General features: G+C 42.4%; 1 protein-coding gene across 9 annotated transcripts in view; it reads left to right on the forward strand.

Moving 5' to 3' along the window:
- Positions 1–20,671, forward strand: part of kmt2cb (lysine (K)-specific methyltransferase 2Cb) — a 69,389-nt gene that overhangs the window by 35,547 nt on the left and 13,171 nt on the right. For 6 of the 9 annotated variants that reach the window (XM_032532006.1, XM_032532009.1, XM_032532008.1 and 3 more), the window contains 25 exons: positions 311–415; positions 528–709; positions 2,177–2,341; positions 2,466–2,572; positions 2,811–2,882; positions 2,981–3,193; positions 4,867–4,986; positions 5,273–5,398; positions 5,511–5,641; positions 6,788–6,980; positions 9,590–9,682; positions 9,972–10,019; positions 11,622–11,762; positions 11,876–11,908; positions 12,240–12,386; positions 12,478–12,619; positions 12,714–12,949; positions 13,137–13,210; positions 14,197–14,394; positions 14,620–16,605; positions 17,943–18,250; positions 18,378–19,945; positions 20,034–20,145; positions 20,364–20,430; positions 20,559–20,619. In XM_032532006.1, coding sequence (XP_032387897.1) covers positions 311–415; positions 528–709; positions 2,177–2,341; positions 2,466–2,572; positions 2,811–2,882; positions 2,981–3,193; positions 4,867–4,986; positions 5,273–5,398; positions 5,511–5,641; positions 6,788–6,980; positions 9,590–9,682; positions 9,972–10,019; positions 11,622–11,762; positions 11,876–11,908; positions 12,240–12,386; positions 12,478–12,619; positions 12,714–12,949; positions 13,137–13,210; positions 14,197–14,394; positions 14,620–16,605; positions 17,943–18,250; positions 18,378–19,945; positions 20,034–20,145; positions 20,364–20,430; positions 20,559–20,619 — 6,628 coding nt within the window. The remainder of the gene's footprint in view (positions 1–310; positions 416–527; positions 710–2,176; positions 2,342–2,465; positions 2,573–2,810; positions 2,883–2,980; positions 3,194–4,866; positions 4,987–5,272; positions 5,399–5,510; positions 5,642–6,787; positions 6,981–9,589; positions 9,683–9,971; positions 10,020–11,621; positions 11,763–11,875; positions 11,909–12,239; positions 12,387–12,477; positions 12,620–12,713; positions 12,950–13,136; positions 13,211–14,196; positions 14,395–14,619; positions 16,606–17,942; positions 18,251–18,377; positions 19,946–20,033; positions 20,146–20,363; positions 20,431–20,558; positions 20,620–20,671) is intronic. The other 3 variants (XM_032532012.1, XM_032532011.1, XM_032532015.1) reach the window with 3 other exon arrangements.

The following is a 20,671-nucleotide window of genomic DNA, read 5'->3' on the forward strand; positions in this document are numbered from 1 at the left end:
TATATTAGAGGGTAGAGGACAATTGCAAGTTTTTATTGACAGTGCTGCTTTAGGGTAAAGAAAGCATTTTCATTCATTCAGTATTTAAGATAGCATGCAACATTCTGATAATGACTGTGATAGGGTGGGGACAAGCACTGAAACTGACACTAGCGGACTAGTTTCTTTATTTAGTCTTTTAAACAAGGAATTATATTAACCGGGTAAATAGGGTTTACAAAAAAATGGTTCTAACTCTAGCTTTTGAATTTCAGTGTCTGAACTGAATTGCCTTAGCGAAATGGGGTAATGATGTCTTATTTCCTTTTAGGACATGTGTGTGGTGTGTGGGAGTTTTGGCCTTGGTGCAGAGGGCCGTCTTTTGGCTTGTGCTCAATGTGGCCAGTGCTACCATCCATTCTGTGTTGGCATTAAGGTACATTTACTATTGAGCTTGTACACTGCATAAACATTATACTACGAGTACATAGCAGAAATACCATCTTATCATGCACCTACATATGAATGTCTCATCGTTGCTTTCACAGATCACCAAGGTGGTGCTGAGTAAAGGCTGGCGTTGTTTGGAGTGCACAGTGTGCGAGGCCTGTGGCCAGGCCACAGATCCTGGCCGCTTGCTACTGTGTGATGACTGTGACATTAGCTATCACACCTACTGCCTGGACCCTCCACTGCAGAACGTGCCCAAGGACAGCTGGAAGTGCAAATGGTGAGTGGTGTGTGCCCATCTCAGCCAATTTAGCTTCAAACAGGCATCATTTGAATTACAATTTAATTTGTGTTAAGTTTCGTAGCATGAAGCATGAAAGAATTGTACGCATTAAACACTCTGCTGTTTGTTGTTATCAGGGCTGTAACAATATGGAAAATAAAAATCGAAATCGCGACACTCGGCTCCACAAACCTGTGTCGTGGTGGGAGAAGGCAGAATCGCGACACACCCCTTCAACTCCCAGAGTTATCCTTCTCGCCCAGATCCAGTGCTACCACATCTTTAAATTACTAGTAGTCCTTTTTGTGCCTTATTCCTGTTTTTTTTTTCTGGTAAATTAAGCTAACTGTACAGACGGCTAAAAGCGAAAGAGGGGGCACCGGTAACTCTAACGGAGGTGTAACGTTATGAGTGGCCGCTGTTTGACTCGGGTGTCTGGGTCTGTTTTCCGACGGTTCAGTAAACTGCCGTTATCGTCCTTAGCACTGGAGTTAATTGCCGACCGGGATGGCTGCTAGCTGGCTGGGGGCTGACTGTGGATGTGTCCTCAGGGCTGTCAGCTCTCATCCCGACTTAAGCCTCGCAGCGCCGGTAGTCTGAGGCAGAAGACGGGGGTGTGCTAGCTAACTAAATTACCATTGGATTAATCGTCTATCTACAGTTTACATTATTGATGAATTTGTGGGTTAACCCCGAGTTGTTAACCGTGGTCAAAACAATCATACTAAAAATAAATGAGCGTGTTGGACGGTGTCGTAATTTTACGTTACCCATTAAGAATTACTACTACTATTACTGCTACTTGTCAAGTAGCACCTTTACAGTAGGCATCAAAGCACTTTTCCTCTTCGTTCCCCCTACAGCTTGGGAGGGGAATTGTTACCGATGTTCTTATGTCTCATTCCAATGAGTTAATGAACTGAAACATTTTGGAAACATTATTTTAAGGTACAATAACATCTTTGGTGTTGGATCGATCAACATTGAAATCAATCAATATCAATAAAAAAAAAAAGGTAGCGTTTGTATTACTGTGTTACAAACTGGGATGTAATCAATGACAAAACAATGCCATGTTGCAGAAAAAAGGTTGTATTACGACCAAAAAAAAGAATCGAGGTTTGTATCGAATTGTGGGTCAAAAATCGTGAACCAAATCAAACCAAAGTTTGGTGTGTTGTTACAGCCCTAGTTGTTATAGTAAGTAGTTTAGGCCTGATCAGTACATATAAGTACATGTCTTTCGACTATACAAACCATGTAAAAGGAAATTCTTAAATATTTCGGAAAGGATAATTTAAGATTCTAAAAATTACAAATGGAAAGCAAAAACATGGCGTATTTGCGGCATGTTGACAATGAAGTGAGTAGCCAGGGTTTTTGCTTTACAGTTAATCTACATCTGCGTTATCCTCTTTGAGGCAACCTGGGTAGAATGACCTCTGTCCTCCCTGTCTCCTGCAGGTGTGTGTCCTGTACCCAGTGTGGTGCCACTACCCCAGGCCTAAGGTGTGAGTGGCAGAATAATTATACCCAGTGTGCCCCCTGTGCCAGTCTTGCAACATGCCCCATCTGCCTGTTGGACTACAGTGAAGGCACCATAATTGTGCAGTGCCGGCAATGTGACAGGTGTGCAGTGTTTCTACAATACCTGTCTCAGGAGAACTTTTTTTTTTTTTTTTGCTAGTCTTGTTTTTTTTTGGTTTTTTTAATACATAGTTGTTCTTATCTCAACCTTCTCTTCTATCCACAGATGGTTCCATGCGTCTTGTCAGGGTCTCCATTCAGACGAAGATGTCGAAAAAGTTGTAGACAGTAGCTTTGACTGCACAATGTGCCGAGCTTTCAAGACCACTAAAGGTGGGAGCATAGTATTCCGGATTAATGAAAATACTCTTGACGAAGGTCCAGAGGGATTGAAACGTTAGTTTCTTTAATACATGGTGATGCTGTAGCAAGGGCAGAGTGCAACAAATTTCTTTTTTGACACATAGTATTCCTCTTTGTGCGTGTCTGCTGTAAATGAATAGACTCAACTATTGACATCCTCCCATTTCTGCTTTTTGTTTTCCATGGCTTTTGTCCTATGCTGCTACAGTTGTGCCCAAGGCCAGAGATGCCATTGAGCCTGTACTTATGACGCAGATTGTCACCAAGGCTAAAGAAATGGGTAAGTTCGGAAAATGTTTCTCTCTGCAAGATGGTCATTTGACTTTAGTTTATACAGTATATGCTCATTTAAGCCATTTTTGTTTTTGGTCTTTTCAGATCTGTCAAGGACCTACACCCAAGATGGTGTTTGTCTGACAGAGTCAGGGCTTTGCCAGCTTCAGAGCTTGTCTGCTACAGCGTCCCGGCGCAGGAAACCCAAGCCGAAGCTAAAGCTGAAGATCATTAACCAGAACAGTGTGGCAGTGCTTCAGGCTCCCGTAGACCCGCTCTCAGAGCACTTTCGTGATGAAGACATAGAGGACAACAGAGGTACTTCTCGCACAAGCTTCTTCTTTTATCTCAGACTGCTAACTAGAGTCCTTCAGTACAATAGTGACTTGGACTATCGGTTTTGGCTTTTTTGTTTGGGTTGTTTTTTGCTGGAGCACAGTAAGGCAAGGACAGCCCTATAAACACAAAAGTCTGTCACTGAATAAGTGATGAAGTTACACCATTGGTCAGTCGAGTGTTGGTGTTTCCACTGGTAACGTCTTTGACTCCATGATCAATTGTCTGATTCACTTCCTTAATACATAGGTGGTGGTTGACAGTTTGATGCACATGTTATAAGAGTAACATAGCTGCTTTAGGAATAGCTGCGAAGTGTGTGCGTAGTGAGTGTGTGGTCGAGAGAGGGTGGCGGTGCATGAGCTCAGCGCAGGCAGCTGTTGGCAATTGGAGCAGAGAAGAAATTAGCAGTAAAGTTGTCAAATGGTAGTAAATGTACAGTGGTTTCAGTTCCTCAAGACCCAAGTTAAGTAAAAAGAATCTCCACTGTACTCCCTACCACGGTCTAGAAGCTGGAGAGGGAACGTTATCTTTTTAGGTTTCAACATTTGAGGCTGTGAGCATGTCGCATACCATTGCCTTGCCCCTGTGCGTTGGCAAGTGAATGAAATAGAACAATACCACATTAGATGAGTAATCTAGAACCACAAATTGTTGAAAATAGCATGATTACATAGTTGAATTTATGAAATTAAAGCAGTCCTCAATTTCTTTGATACAAACATGATTTAACAAAGTCATATGATACGCTACTTTAGCACACTTTAAGAACAAATATTAGTGGGATTGCTCAGAAAATTTCACATGAACATTTCATATCCAGGAATTCACGTTATAGACACTGTTGACTGAACTGTACGTGTTTGGCCACAATTTGGCACATTGAACATACACAATCCAGCTATATACCAGGTTTCCACCTAGTCTTGTTTTCTCCCAGTTTGACTTTGAATGTTTTTCACCCTTATACAGCTGTGCAGTTCACACACAGAATTACTAAAGCTGATCTAATTCTAATATGTTTGACAGTTAGCTCTGCATCAACAGAAGGTAGCCTGCATCACAGATTCCTTTTAATGTGCCCCAGCTATATTTTATGTTTTTTCCTTTGTTGCTTTCTTTAACAACTGTGGAGATTGAAGTCTGGAAGTGTTATCGTGGGAACTTTTGGACAAGATAGATAGACTGATATACACAGCATGGACAAAATACTGATGAGATTTGCTCAGAGATTTGTCAGTCAGTGTGGATATTATTAGTTGAAACTGCTAGTTGCTCTTTTGTGCTGTGCTTAACGACTACAATTCAATGTTTTATCAGAAGTGGGTCCTTCTTCATATAATCAATATCAATTAATTGGTACGATCCAGATGATCTGTTCGGGATACCCCTAATTAGTGGTAATACAATTAGGTTACCCATTATTTAAACATGCAATTCTTTCTTTAGTCAAAGTTAAAAAAAACATATCTGGCCATCTGAAAATGAAGGTCCTTAGTAATGGAACTGGGGAACTTAACTTCAATCAGGCTAATGTCCTGCCACTGAGTGCAGTTCAGATAGAATTGACCCTGGTGGCTGTGTTGAGGGGCCTGGCTGGGGTGTTCACTGCCGCAGGGCTGTCACTCATCATCAGTCCTCTCTCCCTCTTGCAGAGGCGGAGCTCCTAGATTGTGAGGCAAAGTCTGACTCGAGCCTGGAGCGAGAGCCAGCAGAAGACGACTCCAAGGGGGCCAACGGCGGCAAGAAGAGGAAAAGGAAACCGTACCGGCCGGGTAGGGCACCTGATTGAAGGAGACAGCTCCTCTGAAGCGTAAAATGGTGCAGTACATGCCCGACGTTGTAGCTGTAGCAAAGCACTGCCATCTCAGGGCCTCTGATGTACACAGGGCTCTATCTAGTGTTTCTGAGCCTTCATGCTGAACACACTGGAATGAATAGAACCATCCATACAATCAAAGTCAATATATCTCAAATCACCTCCATGATTGTAATGGCAATTGTTTTTGTGAGTATATGGATTGATTCATTGATAATAAATGAATAACCTCTCCTTTCAAGGCATTGGTGGGTTCATGGTCCGCCAGAGGAGTCGTCCAGGTCAAGGTCCAGGCAAAGCCAAACGAGCCATCTGCAGAAAGGATTCCACTGGCTCTGTGTCCGAAAATCCCTTTGGAAAAGATGAAGGTCTGTACACTATTACTTTCTACATACATTGGTATTATAATAGATTTTCCTGTGAACTGTCAATTTATGTTTTCATGTGATTTTTCTTTGTCACTATTCTCTTTTTTTGTAGGATGGACAGAGGCTCTGCCTGATACCCCTGTGGATGAGATGCCCCCTGGACCAGAGGTCCCAGAAAAAATAAAGAAACGCTACCGAAAAAAGAAAACAAAACTGGAGGAAGCTTTTCCTGCCTACCTGCAGGTCTGTCACCTTTGATGGCACACTCTTACCTCTAATACTGTGTGCAAACATAATGGACATATAATATGTAATTTATTATCCGTATATAACCACTATATAACCATACAGAGTAAACCACTATGCAATGATTGTTGGGGTATTATAACGGAGCATTATGTAGATAAAAGTAACTATTTAATTAGGAATTCTTTCTCAATTTTGTACACAAGTATCTACAAATAACTGGCTTCAATAATAATCAACTTTTTATTCATTTTACACAGATTATTTTGCCAACACATATGCCATATATTAACCATTTCATATTCTAAAAGGCACCTTTCATGATAAGAGAAAATATTGCGTTAGCTAAAATATCTTATTTCATCACTTAATTGCAAACCTGTTTTTGTTTTATTGTAATGCAAGCCTCCTGTTCATATGCACAGATTGTCTGGTCTTGTCATGCCATATCTTCATAAAATACCTTTTATCTCACCCTTGGGAAGGTTGGGAATCCAAAGTACATTGCCTGGAAACCACTTACAGAACCCTTCTGTGAGCTTTTTTGAAAGAGGAACAGCCTAAAGGAACTCACTGTAGAGGAAACTCGTGTCTGATCGTGCTTTTTAAATGGCTCCTGTCTGTGTTGTAAATTGACATACAAAGCTTAACCGGAGATGGCTCCCTGTCTCTAGCCAGTATCTCGGTGTCACCGTTTGTTGGCCAAAACATAGATATGTGATGTGCATTAAGACACCGGCTGCTGTCAGTCCTACTTCATTCCACCACAGTCGGGGGATGTTCAGTCCCACCTAAAGGTCCAACACAGTGAAGCACATTTCATTAATTATTGAGATAGCAACACATTGGGCTTTTAATGTCCTGGTGCAGCAGTGAGCTGCAGTTACATGTCTTTAAAGATAGTAGATGACTTGTGGGTGTAAGTGGTTGGGGATGGTAGGTGCTGACAAGCGTGAGGTCAGCAGCAACATGACTGAGTTTGAGTTTCAGAGCCTATCTGTTTCACTTTGGTCAGTTCTCATGGGCCTTCAATGTGTGTTGAATAATGCGACCAAGAATGATGTCAAGAAAGGTAAGCTGACGGTCCTTGAAGAAAAATGTCAACACAGAGAATTGACCAATGCTTTGTGTTGTCATGTTCAGGAGGCATTCTTTGGAAAGGACCTACTGGACAAAAGCAAGCAGAGCAGGCAGCAGGTGGTTGAATCAGGCTTACTGGAAGAAGGGCAAGGCCAAATGGAGAGGAAGTACCCCACCACCAGCTTCCTGGACCATGCATCAGACCCTCTGCTCAGCGCCTCAGCAACATCTCTCCCCACCAGACCAGCAGCAGCACGTACGTATACACATTACTTTAGTGTTCCAGGACAAAGGATGTAAGGATTCATTGATTCAAAGCGTTGGACTAAATATTGGATTTGACCAAATAACTGCAGCTTAAATTTGAACTGGAAAGTAATCAATGCAGGCATTGGAAATGCCTGACACAACAGGGGTATCTCTTATTTTATTATTGGCATTTTGCATATCAATGTCTGTGTGTATGCTCACTCCCCCATGACAGTATTAACCTTTTTCACACAGGACATGTGTTAACTGGAACACATGTTCAAACCACATTTCACCCATTCATACAAAACAAAGTCAAAGTGTCAAAGGTTAGTCACTTGTCATTAGTGTTCACATACTCATTTGTGTAGCTACAGCTCTATTCACTTTACTGCTAAGCCAAAGATTTGTATAGAATTCCAAATATACCAAATCAAATGAAGTTTCAGTTTTCTCTGGAAGGATCTCTGCCTGCCCAGTCATACGTAGGCCTGTCGCAATAGTCAATAAATTAATTAATTGCATAATAAATAAATAGATAATTCCCATTTGCATGCTCGTTTGTTTTCCTCGTTTCTCTCTACCAAAGAGACTGGATGACCACTCTCGGTTCCGTAACGTAACAAGGAGTGAGCCCTCTAGTCACTTGTCAGCCACATGATCTCTGTGTGGGGAGGCGGGACTCCAGGCGTAGCCTACCATAGAGTGCAGCAAAAGAGCTGCGTCTGTCTTCCCAACAATACACAATCACTGGGGCGTTTAGTCAACAAACTAAGAGAGAGATGCTGCTCTTTAGTATCGTTAAAAAGCCGGCATTCTGACGAATGTTCCTCCTCTCTCTCTCTCTCTCTCTCTCTCTCTCTCTCTCTCTCTCTCTCTCTCTCTCTCTCTCTCTAAAATCCTTGGTGCACACCCTGCTTGACTGCAATTCACTTTATTTGATCAGAGCTTTATGCTGGAGAAATTATTTTTAAAAAGCTTTTTGCATATGGCCTGCTTCATCTCTTTGGCACTCTGTTTGAGCCTAATGTTTAATATTTTTTTGAAGTGCAATTTTGTTTACATCCATTTCATGTATTGTTTTTGATTGTTGGGTTTTTATTCCAGTGCATTTTTTGTTAACAGAGACAGAGTCCACAACAATATTATAGTTTATCGCAATAATTTCTGTGATAATTTATCGTCCAGCAAAATTTGTTATTGTGACAGGCCCCCTCAAATGTATCCTGCTCTCACGACCTTTCTCTCAATTTTACATGAAACGGCACATGTCCCTTGTGCCACCCTGACATCCGTTTTGTAATGTTATGCATCCAGAAGAAAAAATGCCACGTGTCTGAAACTGAGTAGTACCATTGGCTTGTCAAGGCTGATTCCAAATTGAAAATTTATCATACTGTTTTTGCCAACATTTTAAAGCTGTCCAAATATTGAATAAAAAGTTTGCAATGAATGAAAATGCATGCAAGCTCACAGTGGTTTAACATGTTTTTATTGCCAAGTGGAGCACAGCCACCACCATCAAAGTGTTAGTCAACACACCACTCACTAAGGTCCATGCATGCTCAAAATCTATTACTTAGGCCAATGTGTACTGTAAATAAACAGCAGAAAACCAATTTTACTACTGTAGTATGATTATTGCTTTCCTTGCCATAGCCAGTAGCTAAACTGCATCAGAAGTAAACTGGGATTGTCCTAATGTTTAAATTACATTTATTTGTAAGGTATTAGTTTGGCTTATCAAATCAGTGTCAAGCAATTAGGGATAGGGTCTAAAGGGTGCTAAAATACCAGAAACTCTTTGACTGCCTCTTATATTGTCAATGAGTGAAATCAAAGAAAAGAGTCAAAATTACTGAAACTCGGACAACCCTTAAGCTTTAGGTCTTTGATAGTCAACCTTTGATTTTGGTTTTGAAAATGAAGTATTAAAACCGTTACTTCTACTTCATCCCTGCTTTTTCATCTCATGTTTAAAGCACTAAATATTCCCTTTGCACATGCTCACTTTGGGTGTGTATACCAACAATGTCACTGGACCCATTGATGACCCGAGAGAGGCCATATGTTCTGGTGTCATTGGCAGATCTGTTCCTATGGTATCTTCTTGCGGGATCACAGGGATTCGAAGTGACAAAGTCCTCTGGCGGTCATTCGGAATTCATAGAACCATAGTTACGTTGATAACGTTTTAAGTAGGTTTCATGAGTTTGACAGATACCAGCCTCAATAGTGTGGTTTATAAAAAGAAAAAAGATGGGTATCACAGGTAGTACTACTAGATATTGCAGTTCAGAAAATTGTGTGCTGCAGTTTAAAAGAGTGAGGTATGGCAAATAAACCAGTTTCAAGAAATAAAACACTGTAACCTTGACAACCATGACCTTCAGACAATAAGAAATAGAAAATTCTAAAGGGAAAAGACTGTAGCATAGAACTGACTGCACCATGCTTGGTTGAGGAGCATTTTGCAACAGCTTCATTAAATTAATCCATAAAGTTTTTTCCAGTTCACATTGTCATGTCCGTTTTAACATCTCCATCAGTTATGATTTGTGACCGTTTGGTTTTCTTTCTTTTTTTGTTTCTTCCTTTTTTCCCCCCCATCTACAGAGACGTCTGAGGATCCATTAGTTGATCTATCTGATGTTCTGAACACTGATGCAGACATCTTGGGAATGCTCGGAAAGCCAAGCAGTGACTCTGGTGCGTCATATATCTCACAGGCAGTCACAATGGCACAAATGTATTAATAGTCACCTAGCCGTGGGTTTACAAAATCTTTTTCTCCCGGTTCAGAATTCTCCTCAGACAACAAGTTTATTTTTGCTTTCACCACTTAATGTTTTTTTTTTTTTTTACTGTCACATTCTTTAACAATACTTTTTGTTCACCTTTGGTTTTATCTTTTGTTTTTTTGCATTGTCAATTGTGTTGTGCTAGTTCTGTCTTCACTATTTTTTCTCTCATTTTATCTGGTTTTGGGTCCTTGTAGGTCTTGATTTTTGCCCCTTCCAGGTTGACAGCTCACCTCCTCCTTTTGGTAAGGGTGCTATGGCCTACTAATCCCTTGCTTTAGTGCATTCTTCCTCTCTTACACTGTTTGTCTCTATTTGAGTGTGCATGCATACTATAATAATAATTATAATAATGCTGCTTCATACTTAGCTTTTTCTCAACCATTTCAGATTGTTTTAACACTCATAAACTGCTTAGTGCTTACCTAACCCAATACAATGTTCACTCAAATGCGTATGGTCTGTCAGTCTTTGTTCGTGCACCTCTTAAACCCTTTTACAGTGATGAAATAAATAAAAACAAGTTCATAGCTGCCTGACTGAAGATGTCCTCAAGATAGCAATGAAACAAGCTGACAAAGCCATTTTGACATTCAAAAAATCTGCAGTTTAGAACCAAGAAATGTATGCCTCATTTCCACGTCATGGCTCAGTCCTTTTCTTTATTTTGTTTTCAATTGCAGATAGTACCCCCTCAGTGTAGGTTGGATTCTCAGTTGGTCGCCATAGCAATGCCGCGTGAAACCTTAACACAACCAAACAGAGGAACGTCTGCACTTTGTCAATTGTACGGCGCAGTTTTGCGGCCTGGCATTTTTTTTAAAATCTGGGTCAAGTGAACACAAAAATTGTGGTTGCTGTTGACGGTAGCTTGGTTATTTAAAAATGGTGGGTTTGTGCAGGATGTCTCAATAGGCTAGTGACAATTCTCTCTGACCAGTCAGTGGTCTGCACTACCTCCACCTTCTACTATCGACTCAGCTCGCTTGAAACCTTTTTGGTGGTACCAAAGAAAATACCATTGGGTACTATCCGCAACTTTTGCAAACAGAAAACCAAAAAAGAGTGAGTTGATTTGGTAGAAATCCGTCATGTACCATACCATGTAGTGGAAATGCAGCATTAGGAGGCCTTTGGAGAATGTTTTGCCAGTTCCTAAAAACTGAAAGTCTTCTGTTCTCAATCCTTTGGCAAGTAGACACCAGTACATGTCCTTCATTCTTAGTAGAAACTACTTTGTTCAGCCTAGATGCCTTATGAGCTGAAATAATTTTGTCCTAATACAGATATTGCAAATTAATGATTGCTTACATCCATTCTTATGTTAGTAGAAAGTTTTGTGTTGAAGAAAGTATAAAAGAAATTAATGTATGTAATGTATAGACAAGAGTCAGAAAATGGTTTTGCAGTGATAGATTCCAAAATTTTGATACAATCGTAATGTGTGTGTGTGTGTGTGTGTGTGTGTGTGTGTGTGTGTGTGTGTGTGTGTGTGTGTGTGTGTGTGTGTGTGTGTGCGCTCATACACAATAAATCCAAACATTCAAGTGTTTGTTTAGTTTTACTGAGAATATCTGAGAATTAGTATGACCGTCTCTATCTCTTTTCAGTTACCAAAACACTGCTTTTAAACAACACAGGGGCCCCAAGAAGCTGTAATTCTATACTGTTCCTTTTTGATTGCATTCCTCAGGCTGTTAAGACAATAAATATGTTCTTACTTCATGTCTATATTTATGATCACGTTCTTTGTTGGGTATTTTGTTGGTTGTTTTGTGTGTGCGTGTGTATATGTCTGTGTGTGTGCGTGTTATGATTTGTTTTTGTATGTCTGTGTGTTTCCACAGCTGGTCTGGACATTGGGCCCCTGGCAGAAAGTTCCCCAGTGGCTCTCCACTCTCAGGCTGGCCGGAGGACACCTCGAACCCTCCCGGAGGAACCCCTGGACGGCATTCTCAGCCCAGAGCTTGACAAGATGGTCACTGATGGTCAGTGCTAGAGACCAGGCATCCAGACACTTTCATTTGTTTTACACTTTTATTTTACAACTTTATACAGGATGCATAATGATCTGTTTTCTCTAATTCTTTGGTTATTTCAGAATCAATACTCAGCAAACTTTACAAAATTCCAGGTTTGTAATTTCATTATTTTTTACAAACTGTAAGCCTGAAGCTTTTTGTCCTTCCCTTATTATTGTGACTGTGAAAGTTCTATGTCGTTATTTTACAGCACTTTGACCACGGTTCAGTATTTTGTTAAATAACGTTTTACAGGTTGATAAGATAAATTGCCCAGGTGTCTTTATGACAAAAAGAAAAAGAATTATCCAGCTATCACATAATAAAAAAAGGAGGAATTAATTCTGACATTCAGAATTTTTATTAATTTTACCCACCCTTACTCCTACTTTACCTTCTTATGTATTATATGCACAGACATTGTACTGTTACCCTCTGTTACAGAGCTGGAAGGCAAAGATGTGGAGGATCTCTTCACAGCAGTCCTTAGCCCCAGTATGAGCCATCCACCTCTACCGCAGGTGCCTCACCCCCAGGGTCCAGGGCCCCTCCCTGCCACACCTGGCACTAGTATGCCTCACCCCAATGCAGGTACATTATTAAGCACCTTGTCAGAGGTAGCATTTTTATCTGTTGTTTTTGAAAATCTATGCATGCAATTCACCTCTTAAATTGTGTGTAGGGAATCCCATGTTTCCAAGGATGCCGATGATCAATGGTATGATGGGACCAAACCAACGCTTCCCTACGAATCCGGGAGCAGGGCCCTGCATCCCAGAAAATTTCTCTCCTCTTAACCGTATGCCTTTCACTGACAATCCAAGGTAATGTATTGTTGCTTTCTAACTATTAAATATTCCAAATTTTCTTTTGCTTTTTGAATGCTATGATTAAAAATGCTGTTTTCTTTTGTTACAGGGATAGAAAGTTTAATCAGATGCCTAGAGAGGCAGTCGGTCCATGGCCCTCCCCTGCCCATGGCCCCGGCCCTACACCACCTGGACCTCTGCCTGAGGGGGAGACTGAAGCCATGTCGAATGCCCAAAGGAGTACTCTCAAGTGGGAGAAGGAGGAGACACTTGGAGAGCTAGCCACTGTAGCGCCTGTCCTATATACCAATGTTAATTTCCCCAACCTCAAAGAAGAATACCCAGGTTTGTACATATATTGACATATATTTCCCCTTTTGTCCATGTTATTGTCATCATTGCTGTTAATTCTGCGTATCTATTGCTTTTTGTTTGGGTGTGCCCAATGCACTGTCTCAGTCACACAGTACAAAAATACCTTGTATGCTCCGTGAGACTGTTGGCATGACAACTCTTCTTTTTCTTTCAACAGACTGGTCTACAAGAGTAAAGCAAATTGCAAAACTTTGGAGGAAAGCTAGTTCCCAAGACAGGGCCCCGTATGTGGTAAGATCACTTAATGTTAAATTTTTAGATTTTCTTCAAGTATTTCACAGTCTAAACACATTGAACCATGCCAGACATCAAACTGTCACTACTAGTTGCACTGACATATTAGTATGCAGAAGGCAGACTCCTTTATCGCATCTGGCCTCTTGCCTCTTGCCAATGCAATTTGAAATCCGACCATTCACAGATGAACTAATTAACATAGGAAGGCCTGCTCAGTGTTAGAACTCACTGTGGTCTCAGTAATTAAGTTCACTAGAAGTAATTTTATCTGGCAGTGACCAATTTCAAAGACCTAGTCTTGATTAAAAAATGTACTGTGAATTTGTGATTGTAATGGTATTTTGCCACTCGTTACATGGCGGCAGTTCTCTTAGAGATTTTTCTTTTGATCTTTCATTATCCCAACTCTTAAGATACCTGATTTACAGTAACAGAATGACCTTTCTGTGTTGCATACAGTACAAATATGTCAAGTTACTAAATGGTGTGGGTAACACCTATCCCTTGAACATTTCCAGTTATATAGTGCCTTACCCAATCAAAATCATATGAGAAAATTTCAAATATTCATGGGACCATGGACTTCTTCATCCTCCAGCCATGTACCTATTGTAAGGTTACCCTAGCCTGAGAAATGGAGACCCCTTTCTCACTGTCACCACCAAGTGTCAACTCTTTGCTAATGAAAAGGGAACCTCCACTCCAGAGAGTAGTTTTTCTTTGTGCATGTTGTAGCTTTCCAACTCCCACAGTTTTTGTACTAGCTTAGCAATGCTGGGAGGTCCTCCACACATACTGTACATGTGGAAGTTTTTTGGGAATAATTGAATGTTACATACACACCAGTTTTTGTAGTAGTAGAATGGGTGACATTTCTCCAGTTCACACTTGTTTTAGGTAATCAGTGTTGCATAGGTAATCTTTTTTTTTGCGATTTTTGTCTGATGTGTTTTTGTTTTTGCAATTGATTTGCTGTTTAGCAAAAGGCAAGAGATAACCGAGCAGCCCTGCGCATCAACAAAGTCCAGATGTCGAATGAGACGGTGAAGAGGCACCATCCACAGCAACAGCCCCCTGAGGTGTTTGATCCCAACATACCACTAGACACAGAACTGCTGTTTAAAGACCCTTTGAAACCAAAAGAGTCAGAGCATGAACAAGAGTGGAAGTTTAGACAGGTAAGAGTGTATGCAATGAAGTCAGGGAATGCAGCGGCAGGTCCACTTTATATTAAGACAGCTAAGAAGTGGTGGTTTAGTAAAGCTCCCTAAACAACTGCACTATCCTCCACATTAACCCTGATGACATTGGTGGTTAGTAGGTCCAGTTCATTTTTGGCATGAGACTGATATTTGAGACCTTTTTGATGTTTAATCCCACTTTTCACTGTGCCCTTTCAACAGCAAATGAGGCAGAAAAGCAAACAGCAAGCCAAAATTGAAGCCACTCAGAAATTGGAGCAAGTTAAGAATGAGCAACTCCAGCAACAACAACAGCAGCAGTCCAACAGCCAGTCAGAGGGAGAAGGCAACAACAGTGGAAACCAGAGCCCAGCCTCCCAGCCCAGCAATGGCAGCATGTCCCCCATGCAGCAGCTCAATTCTAAAGATGGCTTTGCCAGGCCACAGCTACCAGGGACGCCCACTTCAGGTCCCCCAGAGGATGTGTTCTTACGACCCCCTCCTCCCCCTCCTTCTGGCTCTTCCTCCCAACCTCAGTCCCCACAAGTATTCTCACCTGGTTCATCTGGTTCCAGACCCTCTTCTCCATGGGACCCATATGCCAAGATGGTTGGGACCCCAAGACCACCAACTCTCGGGCCAAATGCATGTCGTAGAATGCCTGTGGAATCTGGTAAATCTCCCACGTCCTTGATTGAGCAGCAGGACAGAGGGAGGCCTTCTCCTGCTCATGAATCCTTTGGATCTCCAACATCCATGAGCAGTGACCCTTATGCCAAACCGCCCGACACCCCAAGGCCAACTGGGGAAATGGACCCTTTCCTGAAGCCTATGGGTCCCCCCAGGGCCAGTCAAGCTGCTCAGGGAAGGCCCCCAATGGGTTCTCCAGGCAGAGACCCATACTCAAGGCCCATGATAAGAACTGAGGCCTATCAGCGCATGGCCCAGAACAGGATGATCTTGTCTGACCCTTACTCAAGGCCTTTACTAACACCAATCCCTGGAAGTAATGAGTCTGGCTCGATCCCTCTGTTCAAAACACCTATGCCCCCTCCTCAGGCCCAGGATCCTTTCAATCGACCAGGTCCACATCTTACTGATAGGTTCTCTCAGAATCAACAGAATGACCCCTATGCTCAGCCTCCACATACCCCAAGACCATCTGGGAATGACAACTTCACCAGTCCTCCTAGAATGGGCCAACATCACCCTCAGATGCACTCATTTGCTCAGCCAGGACCAATGACTCAGATGTCTAGAAATCCTTATGCCCATGCACCTTCCACTCCAAGACCAGACCACTTCACATATGACCCCTTTGCTCAGCCCTCTGGTCCTAACAAGCCAGCTGCTGACCCTTTCACTCAATCTACAGGCAACCAGCGATCCATCAATGAACCTGGTGCTCAGCCTTGCTCATTTTTTGACCCCTATGCCAGACCTCCCGGCACCCCACGTCCACATGACAACTATGGTCAGCCTTCAAACACCCCTAACCCATCCTCAGACCCTTACTCACAGGCTCCTTCTACTCCCCGCCCTAGTGGGATGAACCAGTTCACTCATCAGTCACTTCCTGGACAGAGGATTTCACCTTCCCACTCAGTGGACCCTTATGCTCAGCCACCAGGTACTCCACGGCCCTCTGTGGGAGAGAGGTTTTCTAAGTCACCTGGCAGTCAGAGGGGGCCAGTAGAGACATTTACTAGTACACCTGGGACGTTACGGCCAGGGAGTAGCGATATGTTTTCCCTGCCTGGGGCCCCCAGACCAATGCTTAATGACCCCTATGCCCAGCCTCCAGGGACCCCACGGCCTGGTCCTGATGTGCTCAGCAGACAAGGGCCAAGGCTAGGGCTTATGGGAAGCCAGGATCTTTTCTCCCCACCTCAAGGTAGACTTCATGAGCCCTTCTCTCATCCAGGCTCACAAACACCAAAACACCATAGTGTTTCAGATGATGGATATACTCAGTCACCCTCCAGAAGACCCAGTCAGACACCTGGCCATGACCCATATGAGCAAGTCCCCATGACCTCTCGTCCACAGTCAATAGAAAAAATGGAAATTAAAGATCAGTCATGTGTGGTCAACAATGGAACTGTCCCTCAAGACCCAGGCCTACTATCTAATAACCCACAAATACCTGGCGCTTCCTCTGAGGCACAGGGTGTTGCTCTCGCTGAGAGTGAGGAAAGACTGAGACAGGTATATGTTGTTTATGTTCTATTTCTAAATGTCAACAATCATACATTACTATTGAAATTGTATTACTTATGGTTTTTTGTTTAACAACCTGGGTCATATTTTAAATTTAGCAATGATTGTTGTAGGTTATTATTGTGACAAAGCCAGTTATTGACCCCCCTTTAGCCATATTATGTAAATAATTTATCTGGAGGCAGAACATTAAGTGAGCACACTTGAAACATCTCATTCCTTAGAAGAACCGTGTGAGTGCACAGCTATAAATGGTAGGTCAAAGTTGGTCCAGTAACTCAGGCCATTACAACAGATAGTTTTAGTAAGAGTGTTACATTTTTCTTAATTTTCTTTTTCAAATAAATGTAGTGAAACTGGGGGCTTGGGTCAACCAATATCTGACCATGGCTGTTACTTGGTTTGAGCCTACAACATACACATAAAACACTTGTCCAAATATTCACCACATAACAAACAAGCAGTAGTAAGTAAAATGTTTTTTTGTATCAAATGGGAATGACAAAATTACAACTTACAAAATTAAGTTTGTTTTCCGTCTGTTGATGCAAAACTTGTATCCATACAGCCAGTCAATTATACTGCATTTGCATAAAGCAGTAACGTCTCTATTCTATAATAGGCAGATGGTCACAGCCAGACAGCATCATGCTATGAACACAATAACAACCACATTAGTCTCCTTCCCACCTAACTTACAAATATGAAAACACCTTGTCCTGCACCATAGCTTGTTGAACAAGCCACCAAACAAACATTCACCAGGAAAAGGTGCTCTGCTAGTTTTCAAGCTAGATAGCTAATTAGCTGTTTAGTAGTCTTGCATTCCAGAATGGGAGAAACATGTGCTCTGGTTTAGTGGCATTTCTTTAAACCAATCACAGTTGTCTTGGCCGGTGCCTCTGGAAAATAGTCTCGGGAAGGAACTCTGGCATTTTCTAATACAACCAAGATGGCTGCAGTTTATGTGAAACTTTCTGTTAAACTACTATTTTCAAATTCTGATGGCAAAATTGGCAACCCTCGTTCAGTCATATTGATGCCACACCAACACAGCTTATCTTTGCATGCTGTAGTCTGTTCACATTTGTCTGTCAGCTCACCGCTACTTCACATGTTCTGTTGCTCTGATTGGTTGATGATTGGTCTACCCAATTGCGTCCAGAGGCATTTTGCTCTTTGGCTGTTGAAAACGCCCCTTGGAAATCAAAAATGAACTTAGGTTCCAGACCAACTTGATTTTGCGATCGCAGGCTACATGGCCCATTTACCTTGTTTTTAAAAAAAGGCTTAAATATCTGTATGCTTGTTGTTGTTTTTTGTAGCGACAACGAATTAGAGAGCTAATCCTCAAGCAGCAGCAACAGAGGAGTGCTATTCGACAGGAGAGGGGCGCTCAGGATCCTGCTGGTAACATAAACCCAGGACCGCCCTGGCCCCAGGAGGGCCCTGGGCAACAAGGGGAAATGTTCAACCGGCCTCCTCCACCTTATCCCGGACAAGGACCCATGAGAGGGCCAATGCGGTTTCCTGGACCTTTTCCAGGCGATCAGCGTGTCCCTTTCCCTAATGAAGGACAACTCCTCAGGGGCCCACATTCTGGAGATCCTAATTTGAGACATCAGGGACCAAGGTTTGTGTGATATTATTTTTATTAAACCCTTTGTGATTCAGATATTCTTTAATTAATAACAGAACACTGCAAAAATATAGGAATTCCTTCCTATCTATTCATAAACTTTTTTTTAATCCTATTTTAGGTTTGCATTCCCACCAGGGCTTCTAGGACCTCATGGGGCCCAAGAGTTCTTTCCCCGTGGGCAACATCCAATGCAGGATATCCCTCCTCAAATGAGACGGGCAATGTCTGTCGAAATGGCAAAGAGTATGGGAGGTAACCCTATGGGGATGCCCCAGCACTTTCCGCCACGTGGTATGCCAGTGCAGCAGCACAACATAATGGGCCAGCCTTTCATTGAGCTGCGACACAGAGCAGTAGAAAACAGGCCACGTATGCCATTTCCCCCTGGTGCCATGCAAGGAAACAACATGGATCCCAACTTTCAGGGTCAAAGGCTACCAGGCTTTCCAGGAACACCCGATTCCAGGTTTGCTTCAAATCAGGGGCCCAGGGTGGTAGACCCCATGGCCAGCCACACTGGCCATGTACAGCTATCTGCCAGCATGGACAATCTTCATCACCATGCCCAAATGTCAGGAAATAACACACTCAAACAATCCCATTTTATGAGATCCATGAGCCAGCCTGCTTCAAGCGAGACCCAGAACATGGCACCATCTATGATCCTGACTGCACCCTCTGCTGGGCAGACAGAGCCGGTCTCAGTGTCTGGCAGTGAAACTGTGGAGGAGAAACTGGATGCAGAAGAATCAGCAGTCAAAGATCTTGAGGATGTGGAGGTGAAAGACTTGGTGGATGCTGACTTGGAAAACCTAAATTTGGATCCAGAAGATGGCAAAGACCTAGATCTCGAGACAAATGACCTACATCTTGATGACTTCCTAACATCTGGGAAATTTGACATCATTGCTTATACAGACCCTGAGTTAGATGACATCAAGAAAGACATGTTTAATGAGGAACTGGATCTCAGTGATCCTATGGATGATAATGCAGACACTACAGACCTCAACAAAAACTCAAGCACAGGAACTGAGGCGTCATCCAGTTCAGCATCTGTACTGGCAAAGTCAGAAGCCTCAGGTGAGCAGTCTTCAGCTGAAGTCAAGATGGAGGCCTCTGGGAGTCAGGAATCTGCTTCTTTGAAACCTGGGCAAGAAATTAAAACAGAGGTCAAGGACTGTCAGAAACCCTCTGATCTGGTAGACCAGAACACCTTAACCTCAAACCAGCAGGGAGTGCTGTCTGACTCCACCCCAGTCCTGTCTAGTTTACTCATTAAGCAGCAGCCTGAGGAGCAGTCATTAAATCCAATCGGTGAATCTGTCAGTCAAGGAGGTAACCTCATGCCCCAGCAGAACCAAGTTACTGACACTCAGCATACCTCCGGACTTACAATACCCGATGCCACAACTGCCGGAGAAGCTTCTATGACTGGCTTTGGGGCAGACCACCAAGTGGGGCTAGCCTCTGAAGTGGACCAGAGCGGTCTGACCCCAGCCCAGCAGGCAGCGTTGAACCAGGCGCTGGGTCAGCACAGCCAGCTACACCGTCCTCTTCTGCTAGAGGAGCAGCCACTCCTATTGCAAGACCTCCTAGACCAGGAGAGGCAGGAACAGCAGCAGCAGAGGCAGATGCAAGCTATGATACGGCATCGCTCCAGCGACTCCTTCTTCCCCAACATTGGTAAATTATTTAGGCCACAACTTGTCAGGATAGGTTAATGTTTGAGATTACCAGTCTTTTCTAAGAGTGCATTATTTGTAATTTGCAGATTTTGATGCCATCACTGACCCCATCATGAAAGCTAAAATGGTTGCCCTGAAAGGCATCAACAAAGTCATGGTTCAGAACAACATGGGAATGACCCCAATGGTCATGAACAGGTAAAAGGTTTGCATGGTACCGCGTGTAATACTGGTAGTGGGAGTATTATTATAGTATTAAGTAAGAAGTATTATAATGTATTAGTTTGGTTTTCAAGCAATGGTAATACAAACCTAATAGCCCAGCTGCTAGGATATTGTGCAACTATTTGAAGAAGTGCTACTGTGATTGATTAAATTACTAAATGGTGCATGGTTGTGGTATTGCTCTTTTACAGATTTCCTCCTGGTCCTGCACCATCTTGTCCTGAAAGCACACCGCTTCCTCCACAAGTTGTTGGTCAGGTAATTGAATCATTACATCTGCTTAGATGTCATTTAAACTATATAATGAAAAATATCTAAGTTGCAAATATATGGTGTGTATAATATATGGTGTGTATATATAACTTATTTGTCAACCTTGCTTTTAGGATGGCAAATTGACACAAGTATCAAGACCAAATCCACCAAACTTTGGACCAGGATTTGTCAGTAAGTTATCTTAAAATTAATATGCATTTTCAACTTTTTTTATTTGTCAGGC

The sequence above is a fragment of the Etheostoma spectabile genome, chromosome 12 (assembly GCF_008692095.1).
Source record: "Etheostoma spectabile isolate EspeVRDwgs_2016 chromosome 12, UIUC_Espe_1.0, whole genome shotgun sequence".
NCBI lineage: Eukaryota > Metazoa > Chordata > Actinopteri > Perciformes > Percidae > Etheostoma > Etheostoma spectabile.